Source organism: Girardinichthys multiradiatus, chromosome 23 (assembly GCF_021462225.1).
Source record: "Girardinichthys multiradiatus isolate DD_20200921_A chromosome 23, DD_fGirMul_XY1, whole genome shotgun sequence".
In the NCBI taxonomy this organism is placed as follows: Eukaryota; Metazoa; Chordata; class Actinopteri; order Cyprinodontiformes; family Goodeidae; genus Girardinichthys; species Girardinichthys multiradiatus.
The window spans coordinates 40,814,129-40,833,048 of record NC_061815.1 but is presented as its reverse complement, the minus strand read 5'-3'; the positions used below and the strand labels follow the sequence as shown (position 1 = coordinate 40,833,048).

Here is an 18,920-nt window from a genome sequence, read left to right as displayed (position 1 = left end):
ATCTCACAGTTATCTCGACATGTCACTGTTTATATTTATTGGAGCGACCATTACTAAGACTTGTTTTAGCCAATAGGAAATAAGAGTTCAATATTTTTCCCCATTAGGTATGTCTGCTCTGGTACTTCTAAAGTGTGGATTTAAACAAAAAAAAAAAACGAAATAAATTGTGATAAATCTTGTAGAAAAACACTTTATTTACATTTATAAAGTTGCCATTAGACGATAATATACCCGCATCATTAACAGCTGCCCTTTGTGCACAGAATTGTGCTAAAAACAAGTGAAAAATGATTTGTCAAGTAAACGCCTTGGTTCAGCTGCACTTTATCCAGCGTAAATCTTCGCTGGAATGACCCTTTTCTTCTGAATTTTATCAACAAACACATTCACAAACAAAGCACCATATTTATATCTTATAAACTCACAAACAATTTAAAGATTTTTTTTTTTTTTAAAGGTTGAAACATTTTGTTTTCGTTTAAAATTCCCAATTCATTAGAACTATTCTATTAAAAGTAATATTTGAAGAGCCTCCAGCATGTCTTTCCTATAAAAACCAAACGCTTGTCCGCAGCGTTGAGAGGTCCAATCCTTCTGCTGTGTCCTGTCAGCGTGTTGGAGTGCTCAGTTAGGAGAGATCAGATGGTCCACATGTTCTACTGAGTCACAGTCACCTGCTGGATATTCCTGATAGACGGCAAGGTGTTCATTCCCTGGGGAGGGTACAGAGAGCCGTGGATCTCTGTGGGACTGAGGGAGCCCGGCACCGGCAGAGGGCTCACCGAGCCCGGGTCACTATGCACGGACCCGCTGCTGCCGTCGGACTGACCCAACTTCTTCTTTATCAGCTTTCTCTCTTTGGCTCTGCGGTTCTGGAACCATATTTTCACCTGAGGAAGAACACAAACAATGAAGTGCAGCAGTTCAAATCATACTAAAAACACATATTATATTATATTATATTATATTATATTATATTGATACGTCATCCTGTTTTTTAACAAGTAAAAGCATTTACTTTTAAATTTTGTAATTGAATACATTTTATTGTAACTTGTTAAAGAGATATTTACGTGCATTTTAAGGGTACATGTTCGAAATCAGCTAAACTAAATTAAATAATAAAGAACATAAATCTGAGTTTTGGCATAAACTGCTAACATTTTCGAAAGCTTTTGATAGAATAAAATAATAATAAATTTTTTTTTTTTTTAAATCCATAATAAGCCACTTTTCAGAGACAATACACAAGATAAATGATAATATCTAGTATTTTAGAGAGGCAATCTTGTTCTATTCTATTAAGGCACTTTTTATGATAAAATAAAAAAGAGATGGAAATTAGAAAACATTATATTTATTGTAAATAATTGTAAATAATCCATATTTTAACTATTTATTTTGAACCTGCAATTACAGTAAATCCTAATTCCCAGAATTTTCAGACAGGAACTTTTGGCATATCTTATTAAGCATTTATTTTAAACGGTGGCGCAGTTGGTAGCACTGTTGCTTTGCAGCAAGAAGGTCCTGGTCTCGATTTCCGGCCGGAGGTCTTTCTGCATGGAGTTTGCATGTTCTCCCCGTGCATGCGTGGGTTCTCACCGGGTACTCCGGCTTCCTCCCACAGTCCAAAGACATGGCTGTTAGGTTAATTGGTAACTCTAAATTGCCCTTAGGTATGTGAATGAGTGTGTGCTTGGTTGTTTGTGTGTTGCCCTGCGATGGACTAGCGACCTGTCCAGGGTGTATCCCGCATCTCGCCCATAGACTGCTGGAGATAGGCACCAGCTCCCCCGCGACCCACTATGGAATAAGCGGTAGAAAATGACTGACGGAATGAATTCCCCATATTTATTGTTAATGATTTTTCTAAGCCTTTCCTAATTTCATATATTTATATATGAAATTAATATACTTTCTTTCTTTCTTTCTTGCAAATTAAGAAAAGCCAGAAAACAAGAAAAATTAAATCCAAGATAAAATTGTATACGGACACATTTTGTGGCAGGCATTAGAGTAGCTCCGCAGTATTTTGATATTATAGCCAACACTGACAATGTTTTTATAGTAGTTAACAGTTTTATTATTAGGCTTCGGTATTATACAATTATGACAACACATCTCAGGTGACGTGTCGCCTTTTCTGAATGGATCCACGTTGCACATGAAGGTATTTCCATCCATACCTGTCTTTCCGACAAACCCAGGTTGACAGCCAGTTCAGATTTCCTCCTAATGGTGATGTATCTGTTGAAATGAAACTCCTTCTCCAGCTCCAGCCTCTGGTGGTCTGTGTATACTACCCTGTATTTCTCCTTCGTTCTAGTTTTACCTGAGAACAAGACAAATGCACATAATGAGGACAAGAATGTCATTTTTCCTGTGAATCTTCATGTGTCTGCAGACAGTCGGTTTGGCATGCAGATTTCCACACAGCAGGCTTGCATGTCTGGACCGGCCTGGCGTGTCTGAGCGCCGCATCTTTATTTGAACCGCATCTGAAATCCACATCTTCTCCACAGATAAGCAAATTGAGCTGCTTTTGATCTGGTTTTGATGACAAAGTGAATTTCAAAGAACCACGGGTCGAGTTTCTCCTCTTATTTATGGTTAGAAACAAGTTTGCTGAAAATTATTTTGCGCAAGGCGCTTTAGAAATAATTTAATTTGTTTTAATAATTCAGCTCTAATTGGTTTAAAGTAGGAAAACAACACTGTTAAAATGAGAGGGAGCATGCAAATAAAAATAGTAAATTCTAGCGCAACACAATGGGTTGATAGCAGTAAAGACTGAAACAGTTTCATAATGTGGTTCTGCATAAACGCTCCCGGGAGTGTGTGAAAAATACCGTAAAAAGTCATTCTTTCCGGACAGAGTGGTAACTCCGGGAGAGGAAAGGGAGGCTGGCGCATATCAAAGTGAGGGAGGTGATGAACGCAAGGACTGCTGCCTGGATATGACTGGCAGCACTGGAAGCAGCAAACAATGTAACAGGGAAGTCGAGCTCACATCTCCAGGAATAATGACATTAACATCACAACTGGGCATGGCGCCGATTCCTCACACCTTTTTTTCGATTTCCACCCGCAGGAGCAGAGTTCACTGGGCCGAGCTGCAGGTTAGGACAACTATTCTTTTTATTTGTCATTTCTGTTCATGTCTAGAAATACCAGTTTATAGAATCGGAATTATTCTCATGAAATATTTTAGAGGTTATGGAAGTTGGCGTGCGTCTGCCTAAAATCTACATTTATTGCGCAAAATGAAGGCCGAAGTTTGTCCAAGATGAAGCTCTCACCTGTAGACGATGATTGTGCGGTTTTGCTCATCCACTGGTATGAATTGCGCCTTTCCCTCTCAGGAGAAAGTTGTGCAACTGTAACGTTGTCCGACGGCGGCTGCAGCACCGCAGACCCGGGAGGGTGCATGTGACTGTACTCGGACGAACAGTAAGGAACTTGTCCAGGAGAGGAGTTGTTCATGGGGGGAGGAAGATTGTTAGAAGGTCCAAGACTATACGCACCCCAGTCCTCCCTTGGGGCGCCATATGAAGGTCCCCAACCAACCCCGGATTGTGCGTGCGTTTCCATGTTTGGCACATGATGGTATCCAGTAAAGTCGGTGTACTGTGGAGAAGACACGAAGTTCTGTGGGGGAAGATTGATGCTCGATCTTCTAACTGGCCCTTGGTGATACATCCCGCTTTCTTTATCCAGTATGTATCCCACGTACATGTTTTGTAGAAAATGTTTAAAAAGGTTGCTTCAGCAGCAAAGGGTAAATGCGGCCAATCTCACGGCGACATTTTGACCCTGCCAACTGTTAATGTTGATCCCTGCGCTCTTTATTGTCCGTATGGGTTCCCAGTGTGAAATGCAGCTTTTCTCCAGCTTTGCATTAGGCGTCCAGTTGACAAGAAGCTAAAGGTACACTGAGGCCTGCCTGACGTCAGCCAGCTCTTCGATCCTTGCAGATTTGCATCTAAATGAGAGTGACCGGTGCTGCAGGCCCGACTGTCCCTTGCGCCTGTCCTGCAGCGCGTCGTCATCTGACAGTGGGCCTATCCCGAGCACGGTATCTCCACCCCATGAATACATTATCACCAAGGCCAATCAGCTACACACATGGGCAATAAAACCGGGCTGCACGTTCACACACGCAAAGAACAAGGCCTGCGCGTAATTGCGCACAGATGAACTTTTTCAATAAAAAGCTTGTTAAAATAATTTACCTTCTAGAGAGATTATTTAAACTGCCATTTTACTGATTCCGGTCAATGTTTAAACTTTTGTCACTCTGTATTAAATTCAAAACCATGTTTGAAATTCACTGTGGGAACCGCGACCACGCTTAACATGTAAACCGGGACTTATTTGTTAAGATATTCACTTGCAAACGAGGTGCAAAGTATGAGAGACTTTTTCTTGTTTCGTATTCCGTTCACACCTCAAGGTCGCACTTCACAGCTAATTCCGGTTACAAGGAAACTCCCGCAGCCCCCTCTCCTCCTCCGCAAAGACAAACAGCGGCCTGTGGCAACATCAGTCACTGCTGGCGGCTCAAACGGCTCTCATTTTTCTACATCTGTGAATTTACTGAAAGATTACGTGCAGCAATTCCTCTCAATTAAATTGCCAACGAGAAACATTCAATCCGTTTTTTAAAAGGCCTGCAATAATTAGTTATGTCACTTTACTTTAAACCGGAGCCTCTGGGGTATGTGTTTATTGCTCACAAAATATTTATGAGACACTTAAAGTGAGTTGCTGCACACTGATCTGCAGAGGCACACATCTTTTTTTCTTTCTGACATTTTCTTTTAAAGTCTGTGGTTTATAGTGCAAGTGATATACCGATATGTGTTTTTCATTGTTACATAATAGCTGCACAAGAAGGAAGAAATGTGCCTATTTAAGTCTGGAACTGCTGTGTCGAAAAATAAAACGTCAAATGAGCAGTTTTGGACAATTCAGGCAAAACAGAGCCTCCGGTATTCTCGGTTTGTTTCATATTTAGCATTTACGCTTATTATCTTCTATAAGTTTCTCCGTCAGCCTCTGTACTTTGTTCAGAGTTTCAGTTTTTACAGTTCATCAGACTTTCTGGACCAAACGACGCCCCCTTGTGAAAGATCATAGAAGCACATTTTTGTAATGAGCCCACATAGACGTTCTTTGGTGAGATAAGCCTATACCTCTAAAAATAGCTATATGTTCTACTTAAATTTTAAATTGGTATATTTATTGCAGCAGAACCCACCTGAGACGGGGCCCCTAAGTAGAACATCAATTGGAGGCCCTTGTTAAGGTCCATAGCCCACTTCCACTTCAGCCCAACATCTCAAAAAGCACAATATAAATAAAAACTGTGCATGCTTGATTTGTGCGCAATGCGCATTCAACGTGTTTGATTAGCTATTAACCAGTGAGCCAACAATGAATGCCTGAAAATGACTTATATGACTAAATATAGTCAACAATTTGACATTGTTGTGTCCAATCACATTTTTATTATATGTTTTTATTATATCAGAAGCCTTTTGGATAAAATACTGGTGTATCTCAATAAATTACAATATAATCAAAAGTGTATTCTATTTTACTAATTTAATTCAGAGAGTGAAACTCATATATACTCTTAGAAAGCCCGAGGTGCTTTATTAGTCCTGCTGGAAAATAAAACCAGCATTTCCATGAATCTTATCAGCAGAGGTAAGCATGAAGTACTTCCCAGTTGAAGGCTCTGCTGACTTTGGACTAAAAAAACACACTGACCAACACTAGAAGATATCATGGCTCCCCAAATCATCACTGATTGTAGAAAACACACTGAACCACAAACACTGGACCTTTTGTGTCTGTCCACTCTTCCTCCAGAGCCTAGGAGCTTGATTTCCAAATAAAACGCACAATGTAGTGTCATATGAAAAGAGGACGCTTCTGATATTTCCCTGCTTCAGGAGTGGATTACAAGGAATGTGATGTGTGCATTTCATGTTCTGGATGCATCTGTCTGTGTGTGGTGGCTCTTACATGTCTGACTCCAGCTGCACATCGAAGCTTCATTAATCTCCCTGCAAACTATTTACTGGTCTGTGCCTCACCATCCTCTCATGGTTGTGGCTGCTCTTGTTGCCTGGCCCCTTTTTTCTATCAGACGTTTTCCCTCCACTAAACTTTTAATTGATATACTTCGACACAACATCTGCAGAACTGGAATTTCTTCCCCAGCTCCATCCTTTGATGGTCTGTGTACTCTGCTCATCGCTAATTCATGTTTTACCCTAGAACAAGACAGATCATGAGCAGTAACATAACATATCTGTATAAAATTATGTTTTGTTTTTATTGAATCGTCAGAGAATCATTATTTTTGCTATATATGTGAACAGTATTTATTATTGTTTACTTGTTTTTTTATCACAATTCTTTGGCTGCATCAAAACAATCCGTTTTTTGTGTCTGTGAAGAACGGGTATACAGTAAAAGAAAAGTACAACAGTGCCATCAAGTGATGAAATGAAAGCACTGGAGAACGTGTTGAAGTTCCCCAGCGGTACATTGTGGGAATGTACTGTATCTGACAGTCACTCTCATTTATATGTGCAAACAGGACCTTTCCAAAGCAGAGGTTCATCTATTTCTAAAATTCAAAGCAATATCTGTCAAAGGTGCCATGTTAATGTTTTAATTTAATCGTGTTTTAATGTTTACACTCTCCTTGTGAAGTAATTTGTGATTTTTATCTGTGGAAGATGCGGCATAAATACATTTTACTTATTTACAATAGATGTCTTTTAAATGTTTCTTATTCGTTTCAGTTTCGATATATCTTGTTAATCTATCATTCTTTTGTTCTCTCAACAGCAATCCATAGGCTTTATGCCGATGCACCATTTTTTCTACAAGCAGCATTACAAACAGGTTTTTTTCGGTATTTTTATTCGCATAGTTTTTCCTTTGAGTGACATTTGTTATTGATGCTGTTGTTTCTAACATTTTTATTACTAACATAAAACTTGTATTAATGGTAAGGTGATGGATGGGGAGGCGTAGGGTGACCTCGCAAGTGTTCACCTCTGGGTACACTCTTCTATTGCCATCATCCCAGTGACATGGAAACCCAAGTGGGTGGAATGAGTTGACCCCTGAAATGAAGACTAAAAGTTAGTCGCATTCCCTCTAAAAAACAGTGAAAAAGTTACATTGACTGTATACTGTGGCTTCCAGGTAAACTAAATCTCATCTGATTCTTAAAATGGTTGTATAACAATATCTACATACATCAGGAAAACAGGGCAAGTAAAACTGGGATGGCAATTAGAGCAATTTAATTATTATTTTAACCCACTCAGTCCTGAAATGCCTTCAAGTAGTTGAATACCTGTTTGTTACGTGAGCAATAAAGCATTATTTTATTGAACTTAATCTGGTCTTAAAGAGTTTATGCATAGAGCTAAATGCAGCCTGAACTATTTTTTAGATAAAAGGTGTTTTTTTTTTACACTTTAAGATTTTAATTTTATTCAACACGAACCTGGACAAAACATTCCCAGCTGTTACATTCAGGAACTGTGGGAACTGGAAATGCCTATAAAACATCATCGATATTCTATGTTTGCGTGACTGGTTTTGAAAAATACCATGCTTCCCTAACCTGAGCTGTTTAGGTCAACACACAAAACAAATCTCAATAGAAAAATTATACTGCCAAATTTGTGTAGCATTTTCAGTCTGTGTTGGACATTTCCCATGCTTTCAAAGTAAGACAATGAGGTGCCAGTGACCAGGTAATAATAAAAGGCTTCTTGTAATTTTATCACACAGGGAAACAATGCCAATACTGACTTCCCCTTTGTCTGTCTTTATTTTATCTCAGTGTTCCCTGTGTGCTTTGAATTGCCTCAAATATTTCTTCGAGATGAGTGTTACGTATAATTATTAAACAGTGATGTTTGGAACGGAGCTGTTTTTTTTTTTTTTTTTATCAAACAGACAAACGAAATGTTTCCAGTGGTATAGACATGATTGGATTCATTTAAGCTTCAGTTTAAGGCATAAATGTTTAGAGGACAGGTCTTTATTTAAAATTGTTGTAGGTCAGGATACCACATTAGATGCAGCTCATAGATGCCACACATAGGCAAATTACATAGAGATGTGTCACTAGATGTGGTACATACAAACCCATTCGGTAAAATAGAATATTGTTGAGAAGGTCATTTATTTCAGTGGCTAAGCTCATTAAGTGAAAAACATATAGATTAACTGCACACTAACTGATGTTTTCAAGCCTTTATTTCTGTTAACTATGATTTTCTGCTTAATGCCTAAAGAAAACGCGACATTTAAGATTAGAATTTTATTTTTAATACAGAAGTGTGGGCAATCCTCATTGGAACATATATTCTAATTTATTAAATATGAATAAATTAGACATGTAATAAATTAGACATGTAAATATATTTCTGCTGTGGCTCAGCCACTGCCTCAGTGAGAAAAGTAATCGTCTTGCAAGCTGAAAGTTGTAGGTTCGATTCCAGAATCTTCCGGGTACATGCCGATGTTTCCTACAAATCTGCACATGACTCTAGTTTAAAGTGCTTTGACTTTGTTCAAATCACTGGAAAAAACACTTTATTTAATCAGTCCATGTAGACAGTTGGTGGGTTTTGAACATCTTGGAGTAAAACACTCATGAGGAAGATGTCTTTCTAGCCTCAAGACTAAACTAGCCAGCCGGAAAACACTGTATTAGTTTTTCCTATTTTCTGTAGCCACATGATTGATCAAGATGAAACAAATTCTGTGATGCTTTATTGGACAGATAACTTGTTTTATCTACTGGCAATATAATGTGAAGTTTGCTGCATTTGCATTATGGCTAAACTGGAACATACAGTGCCTTGCAAAAGTATTTGGCCCCCTTGAACTTTTCAACCTCTTGCCACATTTCAGGCTTCAAACATAAAGATAGAAAATTCAAATTTTTTGTGAAGAATCAACAACAAGTGGGACACAATCATGAAGTGGAATGAAATTTATTGGATGTGTCAAACTTTTTTAACAAATAAAAACTGAAAAGTGGGGTGTGCAATATTATTCGGCCCCTTTACTTTCAGTGCAGCAAACTCACTCCAGAGGTTCAGTGAGGATCTCTGAATGATCCAATGTTGTCCCAAATGACTGTTGATGATAAATAGAATCCACCTGTGTGTAATCAAGTCTCCGTATAAATGCACCTGCTCTGTGATAGTCTCAGGGTTCTGTTCAAAGTGCAGAGAGCATCATGAAGACCAAGGAACACACCATGCAGGTCCGAGATACTGTTGTGGAGAAGTTTAAAGCCAGATTTGGATACAAAAAGATTTCCCAAGCTTTAAACATCCCAAGGAGCACTGTGCAAGCAATCATATTGAAATGGAAGGAGTATCAGACCACTGCAAATCTACCAAGACCCGGCCGTCTCTCTAAACTTTCATCTTGAACAAGGAGAAGACTGATCAGAGATGCAGCCAAGAGGCCCATGATCACTCTGGATGAACTGCAGAGATCTACAGCTGAGGTGGGAGAGTCTGTCCATTGGACAGCAATCAGTCGTACACTGCACAAATCTGGCCTTTATGGAAGAGTGGCAAGAAGAAAGCCATTTCTCAAAGATATCCATAAAAAGTTTGTTTAAAGTTTGCCACAAGTCAAAGTCCAGACCTGAATCCAATTGAGAATCTGTGGAAAGAGCTGAAGACTGCTGTTTACAAATGCTCTCCATCCAACCTCACTGAGCTCAAGCTGTTTTGCAAGGAAGAATGGGCAAGAATTTCAGTCTCTCGATGTGCAAAACTGATAGAGACAAACCCCAAGAGACGTGCAGCTGTAATTGCAGCAAAGGGTGGCGCTACAAAGTATTAACGCAAGGGGGCCGAATAATATTGCACGCCCCACTTTTCAGTTTTTTATTTGTTAAAAAGGTTTGACACATCTAATAAATTTCATTCCACTTCATGATTGTGTCCCACGTGTTGTTGATTCTTAACAAAAAATTAGAATTTTATATCTTTATGTTTGAAGCCTGAAATGTGGCAAGAGGTTGAAAAGTTCAAGGGGGCCGAATACTTTCACAAGGCACTGTAAGTAACAACATTTTCATCAAACTGCATGACTGAATTGTATTTAGATTTCTGGATATTAATTGTGTTATTCTTATAAAGCTTCTTGAGATTATAGTTATTGTGAGTTGGTTTTGTATAGATAAAATGTCATTAAAAAAACATTTAAAAAGTAAAATAAAAACAATTAAAATGATGTATTTAGGTATTGACTGACCCATGCAGTGGGGACAGAATAATTCCCCAGTTACAGTCCAGGGTAGAGGTAGTCTGCCATCAACCCCAAAGAGAGACATACATATGTGACATTACATGTTTATTGTCTACCAACCCCTGATTTAGATAATTTAACCTTAAATTAAAAAGGAGCGAAGTACACAGGTTTCCTGAAATGGAATGAAATTTAAAAAAAGGAAAAAGAATATTATCACTAAAGTAAAACATGAAAATGTAAAAAAAAAAAAGAATAATTTAGTTATTTAACTAAATTCAAACAAGAAAATGTTAAAATTCTAAACTGATTTTTTTAAACAGTAATTGTTTTGTTCACATTTTAGTTGTGTATCTGTGTGAGTTGTGCACGACCTACACGTTTTAACTAGGTGGTGCTATTGAGTTACTTAAGAACTGTCATTTTAGATTGCAGGGTTTTAGGCTTAACTCTAACACTATTATATGAGCGACCGTTCAGGTTGCTTAGATGGCATTCCTGTATCAGGAAACAAGCTGCTTTATCAAAGGTCAACAGACTGGGAATCATGCAAGACACAGATACCTCATCAAAGAGAATAGAATAGAAACTTTGTCTGACACCAAAGGTAACAGAAATTTGTCTTCGACAGGGCTCTACATCACACATATAAAACGAGATAGAGATAGACACAATACAAAAAAATACATCAAAATTAACACAGATTACACACATAACAAATAAACTCCTGCATGTTTGAGATATATAGTTAGATACTGACTGACCTATGCAATGGGGACAGAATAATTCCCCTGGTACAGTTGGGGGCTAGAGGTCGCTCACCCTGACCCCCAGGTTAGGATTATGGGACTCGTTTTAAATAGAGATAGATGTGTAAGGTTGACAGGTTTGCTGAAATGGGGATTCGAAGAATTTTTTAAATACCATCAACATAGAAATAAAACAAGAAACTAGGTACAAAAAAAGTAATTTAGGATTTAGGATTAGGATGATTTAAACACAAACTTTCAAAATTCAAAGCCTTTTTATTTCAAAAGTATCTTTTAAAAACAAAAATATATTTGATCAGTTGCACAGTGATTCTTTAATAAAGTGAGGTTTTTATCTACAGTGAAATCATTTTATCTTTTAAAAACTGTGAACAGGTGATGCCTGCTTTTATTACATCCCAAATTGATAAGTCTTGCTTCTCTTTAGTGGCTCCCTGCTCATTTTAGACTTGATTTTAAAGTTTTATTTTTGACATACTGTATAAGGCTAAGAACATATAGGCTTTTGGGAATCTGTCTGACCTCCTGCAGCCTTATCTGCGCTCTAGATCCCTTAGATCTAATGATCACTTGTTGTTAGTCGCACCAAGTTCTAGATGAGTTTACACAGTCCCTCCCCTTGTCCTGGCCCGTCCCCTGGGCCTCCACCCGGTGGGACGTGAACTGGAACATCTCCCGTGGGAGGGATCCAGGAGGCATTCGGTATAGAGCCTCAACTGGGTCCTCTCGATGTGGAGGAGCAAGGGCTCTACTCTAAGCTCCTCACCCTAGCTCACTGCAAGGAGGAAGCTCATTTCAGCTGCTTGTATCCGGGATCTCATTCTTTCTGTCATGACCCAAAGTTCGTGGCCATAGATGAGAGTAGGAACGTAGACCGACCGGTAAATCGAGAGCTTCGTTTTCGGCTCAGCTCTCTCTTCACCACAGTGGAACGACAAAGAGTCCCTATTACTGTGGCAGCCGCACCAATCCGTCTGTCAATCTCCTGCTCCATTCTTCCCTCACTCGTGAACAAGACCCCAAGATACTTGAACTCCTCCAATTGAGGCAGGAACTCCCCTCCAACTGAGGAGGGCAAGCCAACCTTTTCTTGTTGAGAGCCTCGGACTTGGCGGGGCTGATCTTCACCCAAGCCACTTCACACTCGGCTGCAAACCGCCACAGCGCATGCTGTAGGTCTTGGCTAGAGGGGGCCAGCGGGACCAGTTCATCTGCAAAAAGAAGAGATGAAATCCTCTGGTCCCCAAACCAGACCCCCTCCAGCCCTTGGCTCTGCCTAGAAATCCTGTCCATAAATGTTATGAACAGGACCGGTGACAAAGGGCACCCCTGCCGGAGTCCAATATGCAACAGGAACAGGTCCGGCTTAGTGCCGGCAATGCAGACCAAACTCCTGCTTCACTTGTACAGACACCGGATGGCCCCAAATAAAGGGCCCCCGACTCCATACTCCTGGAGTAACCCCCACAGGGCATCACGAGGGACACAGTTGAATGCCTTCTCCAGGTCCATAAAACACATGTGGATCAGTTGGGCAAACTCCCATGAACCCTCGAGTACCCTGTAGAGGGTATAGAGCTGGTCCAGTGTTCCACGGCCAGGACAAAAACCACACTGCTCCTCCTGAAGCCGAGGTTCGACTATCGCCGTGACTCTCGTCCTCTCCTCTCCTCTCCAATACCGTGGCGTAGGCCTTATCAGGGAGGCTGAGGAGTGAGATCCCCTATAGTTGGAACACACCATCCGGTCACCCTTACATTGAAGGGGGACCACCACCACAGTCTGCCAGTCCAGAGGCACTGTCCCTGACTGCCACGCAATGTTGAAGAGGCGTGTCAACCATGACAGCCCCACAACATCCAAAGACTTGAGGTTCCCAGGGCAGATCTCATCCACCCCCAAAGCCCTGCCACCGTGGAGCTTTTTAACCACCTTGGTGACTTCACCCTGGGTGATGAAAGAGTCCAACCCCACGTCCCCAGCCTCTGTTTCCACCAGGGAATCCGTGACAGCAGGATTGAGGGGATCCTCGAAGTACTCCTTCCACCACCCGATAATGTCCCCAGTCAAGGTCAGCAGCTCCCCACCCCCACTGTAAACAGTGTTAGCGAAGTACTGCTTCCCCCTCCTGAGGCGCCAGACGGTTTACCAGAATCGCTTCGAGGCCAACCGGTAGTCCTTCTCCATGGCCTCACCAAACTCCTCCCAGGCCCGAGTTTTTGCCTTTTCCGCAGCCTGGGCCGCGGCACGCTTGGCTGCTCGGCTCGTAGGCCGAAATGACAGTCAGAGACCTGTTCCCAACCCAAAGGTGCAGGGATGCAACCTTCTCATCCACTGGGGTAAACCCCAACACGAGACGGCTGAGCTGGGGGACAACAAGCAAACCCACCCCAGCTTGCTGCCTCTCACCGCGGGCCACTCCAGAGTAGAAGGGAGCCCAGCCTCTCTCAAGGAGCTGGGTTCCAGAGCCCACGCTGTGTTTGGAGGTGAGCCCGACTATTTCAAGTCAATATCTCTTGACCTTCCGCACAAGCTCAGGCTCCTTCCCCCCCGGCGAGCTGACATTCCAAGTCCCTAGAGCCAGCCTAAGCATCCGGAAATCGGGCCGCCAAGGTCTCCACCTTCGTACGCTGCCCGATCCTCTTTGTATCGGTCCCTCATGGTTCCCCCTGCAGGTGGTGGGCCCACTGGGAGATGGCCTCGAAAGGGAGAGAGAGAGAGAGAGAGAGAGAGAGTTGTCAGCCAATCAAATAAGAATAACAAAGTTATTAGTAAACAAATGCTTCAAGAACATCTTGTAAACAAATGTTTTGAACTAAAAAAAAACTATTTGGCTGCAATAGATGTTAGTCATACTAAAGAAAATAAATTATTTTCTGAGAAATATTTTTAGATGTGGGTTTGTGGGGTTAAAATAACCCAAAACAGTCTGCAGGCTGGATGTTGTGGATTAAATAAAAGAGTCACAGCTGTTTGGCTCACTGGTGGAAGACGTTACAGAGCAGGGGTCGTAGCCTTGGTGGTTTTGGCTGTTCATCGACATAGTTGACCATAAAAAAATAAATTATTTGCAGACTTTTCAGTTAAAATCTCCGTTTAAAAGGGAACCATTTCTGTTGCTTTCACCCTGTTTTGTAAATATTATTTGGAAACTGTGCTGTATTGTTCAAGGGAGCATATGTTGCTATTCTGACAGGCGTGTAACCCTGACAAACAAACATAATACAATTTGCTTATTTTATGTGTTTTTTTTCCCCCTTCTCTCTGTTTGTGCTACCTGACTGGGATTAGAATCCCACATCAAATCTGATACAACTATGACTTTTCATCATCTCTTTCTTTATTGTAATGGTTCTTTAAAAGCTCAGCAGATGCACAGACAGCTGAAGATGATCATCAGCTGATTTTCAATCCAGAGCCCTCCACCCCAAGGAACAGTGAACACCATCTGACCCTCATGTTTACCTCCCTGGCAGGAGATAAGTGGGATGTATAGAGTTCTTGCACCAGCAGGGTCTGGGAATAACATGCTGTGGCCATAGTGGCATAAATAATGCAAACATGATGGAGTTGTGTTGTTGTTCAGATACATGCCTGCAGTGTTAATCCTCCTCTTTCTCTCTCTGCTGCTTCTGTCTGCATGTTTGGTGAATTTGATCAAGAAGTGCAACAGCAAGCCCTCGTGTTTGCTGCTTCAAGCTGTTAGTAAATGGCACTCCCTTCCCCTTTCATCCTTGTTGCATCCAATTGCATTGCAATTATGTAGCAGAAGTTGCCATAAATCTGTCAGGAATGAAATACTAAATAGTTTTATTGCTGGGTTAACTGACACTTTGTGAGAATACAGTTTGCTTTATAGTTTTCCATCTATTTGTGATGTTTTCCTGTCAAAACAAAAAAATGTTTTTTATCTGACTTTTACTTTGAGGTAAGGTATTGGTGCAGAAGGCCATCGACAACCTTTAAAAAAGATAATTGTAAAGTTTTGTACACACATTCTTACTTGAATGATGCTTTGGCTTGCAGATCTTTGGTGATGTCTGTAGTTGGATCACACTGAGCTAGAGAATGTCTGTCTTGTGGTGCCACCATGGGGTTTTCAGTTTTAAGCTATCAGTTTAAAGTAATAAAAACAACCAAAATGCAACCATAGGAGCAGCAGATGGTTCTTGTTTGTGCTACATCCTTTTTCCTTATGTAGTACCTTCATTATCAATGTGATTTTTAATGTACATGAATCATTGTCACTGGTAACATCAAATAAGTTTGATCACTTATTTAATCATTTAGTTTTTCTTGAAGCAGAAATTACATTTCTCCAGTACTATATTTACAAAGAACAAGAGTAGTTGTTTAATTTTTGGCTAAAATGTATTGAAAGAATAAACATGGAATTTGGACGTTTTGTATCTCATTAAAACTGGGACACACACAGTGCTGTTCAATATGTTCCTTAAGACTTTTAGCATAGAAAATAGAAAGAAAGACCTTTTTGTTGGCCAACTAAAATGCAGTAATCTTGGTTGTGATGTTATTCCCAGCTCTGAGCTCTAAAGTTCGAGACAACTTAAACGTATTATGAGCTGGTGGAGTATCTCCACGGATACGTGGCATCCTTCTTGGCCCTTTTAGGTGGCGTCTGCGATCTCTCCTCCAGGTTTGGATGTCTGAGGGCCTACACTTTGGACTCGGATTAACAGGGTTGGTAATGCAAAGAGGGTGTGCTCAAACTACATTTCACAGATCCTTTACGCCAAAATAAATTTTATCACAGCAAATCCAACAGGTATCACAACCACAGTCCACAGGGTGATTAGTCCAGCCTCGCTCAGTCTTGTCCACTTCTTTGTTGAACAAATTAAGGCTTTTGAAGGATTTTGATTATTTTAATTAAATGGAAATAAAATTGTTGACTTTCATGGTCTCTTATGTTGTCTGAACTAAGTTCATTTGGGGGCTGCATATAAAAATTTAGGTGGCCATCTGAAATTGCCAGATGTTTTTTACACTGCTGATGTTGTTTCCTTTTCCGGATAAAATCTTTATTTAGCATATTGTGAGTTTATTTTTGCCTTAGCTAGTTGAGGTTGGGTTAAAGTTAGATATTTTTATGGGAAGGTACAAAGCTCATTGTTCTGCATTTAGGTGAGAGGTGTGAATGTGGCAACGCTCACCTTCATGGGGTCTGGGAATCTCATTGTGTGGGCGTTTCTATGTCCATAGGGATGAATCTTTCTTTTCTTTCTTTTGTCCTTTTTGTTTTTTGCATGATACTGCTATTTGATCAAAAACCTATTTTAGAAGAAAATACAAGCTGCATTACAGTTTTTTTGCCACTTCTTATTAGGTCGTAACTGCAGATGTTCCCTGAATTCATTAAGGGTCCTTTTTTGTGATTAATGGAGTGTTTTTGTAGTTCTGTTTGCTTTGGGAAGAGGCTGTGGAAGTGGTCGGAGGAAAGTGGGAGGGGGTGAAAGGGATCAGGAGTGTTATTGTTAAATGAGGAAAAACAAAATCAGACTGCTTTGACACGTAGCATTAGTTAGAATCTGCATCACAGCCAATGATGAGAGATTATTGAGGTTAATGATCCTGCAGTCTACAGGATGGCATTTTAGAAACATGCAAACATTGCCATTCCTAAAGGAAGCGTTAAATTGCTTAACGTCTTCTGACTGTTATGCAGAAGCCTTGGAGAAAACTAATCTGTGCATTTGTTTTATTTTGTTAATGTGCAGCAATCTACTGTTTAATACGGAAGACTATTAGGGCCACTGAAAATAAATTGAAAGCTCAAACTGAATACCTAAAAAAGATATGAGATAAAAGAAGGGCGGTGAACACCAGAGGGTGCCTCGACCAGAGCGGTTACATGAATAACATCCTTATACAATGGTCCTGGTCCTGTGTTGCTGTGGGTGCATATACAGTTATGTGTACATATGTTGGTATAGATGTATATATCTGTATCTGTACATGTAGGGTTATATGTATGTATATTTATTCATTCATTTATTTGTTTAAATATTTAATTTGTAGCATTGGAACCTCATATGTAAAATGGAAACAGGAAGTGTATTCATGTTAAGGACTGCAGGAAGGTGAAGGGGTGTGACTAAATAAGTTTTACTTCTGCATACCCCTTTTCAAGCATTTTCACATAACTATGGTGGTGCATTGTGTGTGTGTGTGTGTATGTGTCTGATGCCAAGTCTGAGTAAAAATTCACTTAAATCAGACATGTTCCTGTTTTCTGTTTTAGAAAACCAGGCTTAAAGGAGTGATAACCTTGTAAATTTACGATGGTTTTTAAGTATGATTTTTAATGGCTTTAAATTCCTCCTAAATACTCTAACACTGCTTGTTTTTGGGCTGCTAGAGGTTTCTTTAATGAGTTGCAATGTGATTTAAAATCATCGGACAATGAGTGTAACATGTTCAGGTTTAGGTTTCCAATAACTATGATTTCATTAAAGTTCAGTTTTACTAAAAGCTGCGTTTATTTAGGTGAAGCATCACTTGTGGCAGAGGGAGGTCTATATCAACCAACCACAGTCATGTGCAATGCTTAATCTCAAGATTAAGAGCTAAGAATTCAAACTGCCTTCTCACCAATGTTGACAGAAGTAAATTTACATGAAACTTGTGGAGCCATTACACTAGAGGAGGAACCAGGTCCATGGGATGAAATGTTACGACAAAGGTTGAGGTTAGTAGATTAATCTTTACCAAAGCACATGAGCCATCACAGGTTGCCTTAGAAGATGTAATTACTGTTGCCGAGACTTGCTGGTTCCACAGAGAGTGAGGAGACAGAACAGCACTGAGAGCAGCCACATTGTCTCTTATTGGTTCTTTCACTGTCCCTGTGGAAGTGACCCTCCAACCTGTGCAGGAATGGAAAATCACTGTGTTAGATGCAAAAGACAGAAAAAACATGACAGTCACCAATGTCTGCTCCCCTCCTACATCCTTCCCCTGTTTGTTTGCATCTTATATTCCTAAAATAGTCCACACAGGAAGTTGTTGACATGCTCAAGTTCAATTTTCGGCACTCACCTTACCGTAAACGTAGCAGAGGACAACAGGGGACAGTCCATGACCCAGGTCCTATTAAGTGTGTGCGTGTTTATGGACCCCTCACTTGGCCACACCTAGCGCTGGTAACCAGGATCTCCCATAGGAAGGTCTGTGTGTGGCGCCCTCCGGTCGTGACCAGGATGATTAAGTGTTCCTTCCTTTTCTGCTCCTACAGGGGACAATGGCCCGAGGAACAGACAGGCTGCCGACACCTTGTCACAACTAGGAAGTGAGTCTTTCATAATCCGAGGAGCAGGAGCGGAGCCCAGCACAGATGCCACACTCCAGTACAAACAAACCTCAGTGGGAATAATTGAGAAGCGTTGGACTGCTGTTTTCTAACACATTGTCGGCAACAAGGACCCAGGAGGTATTTAGATACATATGAAAGGTCAGGGAGGCAATTAAAGGGAACATTTTTATACTGAAAATCTTTATAAGTGTTTTTTTTACCATGAAGAAATTACCACCTTTCAGCAAAAAGTGACAGAAAAGTCGAACCAAATAAAACAAACATATCAACTTACTCCCAAGAGTGTTAAAAATGTCCAAGAGGATCCTTAAATAACTGAAACTGATTATTTTCTGTACATACAAACAGAAATAATTACTCTTGTCATGCTAAAACGTTAACTGTTAACATGTAACCTTAATAAAGAATAATCCCTACTGGGCTGGACCAATAAATAAAGTGGTAACTTAGATCTCACAATGCAATTTTAAATAAAAAAAACAAGTTGCAATTTA

The 18,920-nt window shown here is 40.3% G+C and overlaps 1 protein-coding gene and 1 long non-coding RNA gene across 6 annotated transcripts in view; one reads left to right on the top strand and one right to left on the bottom strand.

Moving 5' to 3' along the window:
* LOC124860448 overlaps positions 1-18,920 on the top strand; it is a 26,231-nt gene extending 7,311 nt beyond the window's left edge. For 2 of the 5 annotated variants that reach the window (XR_007036357.1, XR_007036356.1), the window contains exons 3-5: positions 2,411-2,615; positions 2,882-3,125; positions 18,349-18,920. This is a non-coding gene — a long non-coding RNA (uncharacterized LOC124860448). Of the gene's footprint in view, positions 1-2,410; positions 2,616-2,881; positions 3,126-3,368; positions 3,508-18,348 lie in introns of those variants that run through there. The other 3 variants (XR_007036354.1, XR_007036355.1, XR_007036358.1) reach the window with 2 other exon arrangements.
* Positions 178-3,908, bottom strand: cdx4 (caudal type homeobox 4). The gene is made up of 3 exons (XM_047353783.1): positions 3,306-3,908; positions 2,193-2,338; positions 178-893 (listed from the first exon to the last, which is right to left on the bottom strand). Exons 1-3 carry the CDS (start codon positions 3,739-3,741, stop codon positions 660-662), a joined length of 816 nt encoding a protein of 271 aa, XP_047209739.1. The 5' UTR covers positions 3,742-3,908; the 3' UTR covers positions 178-659.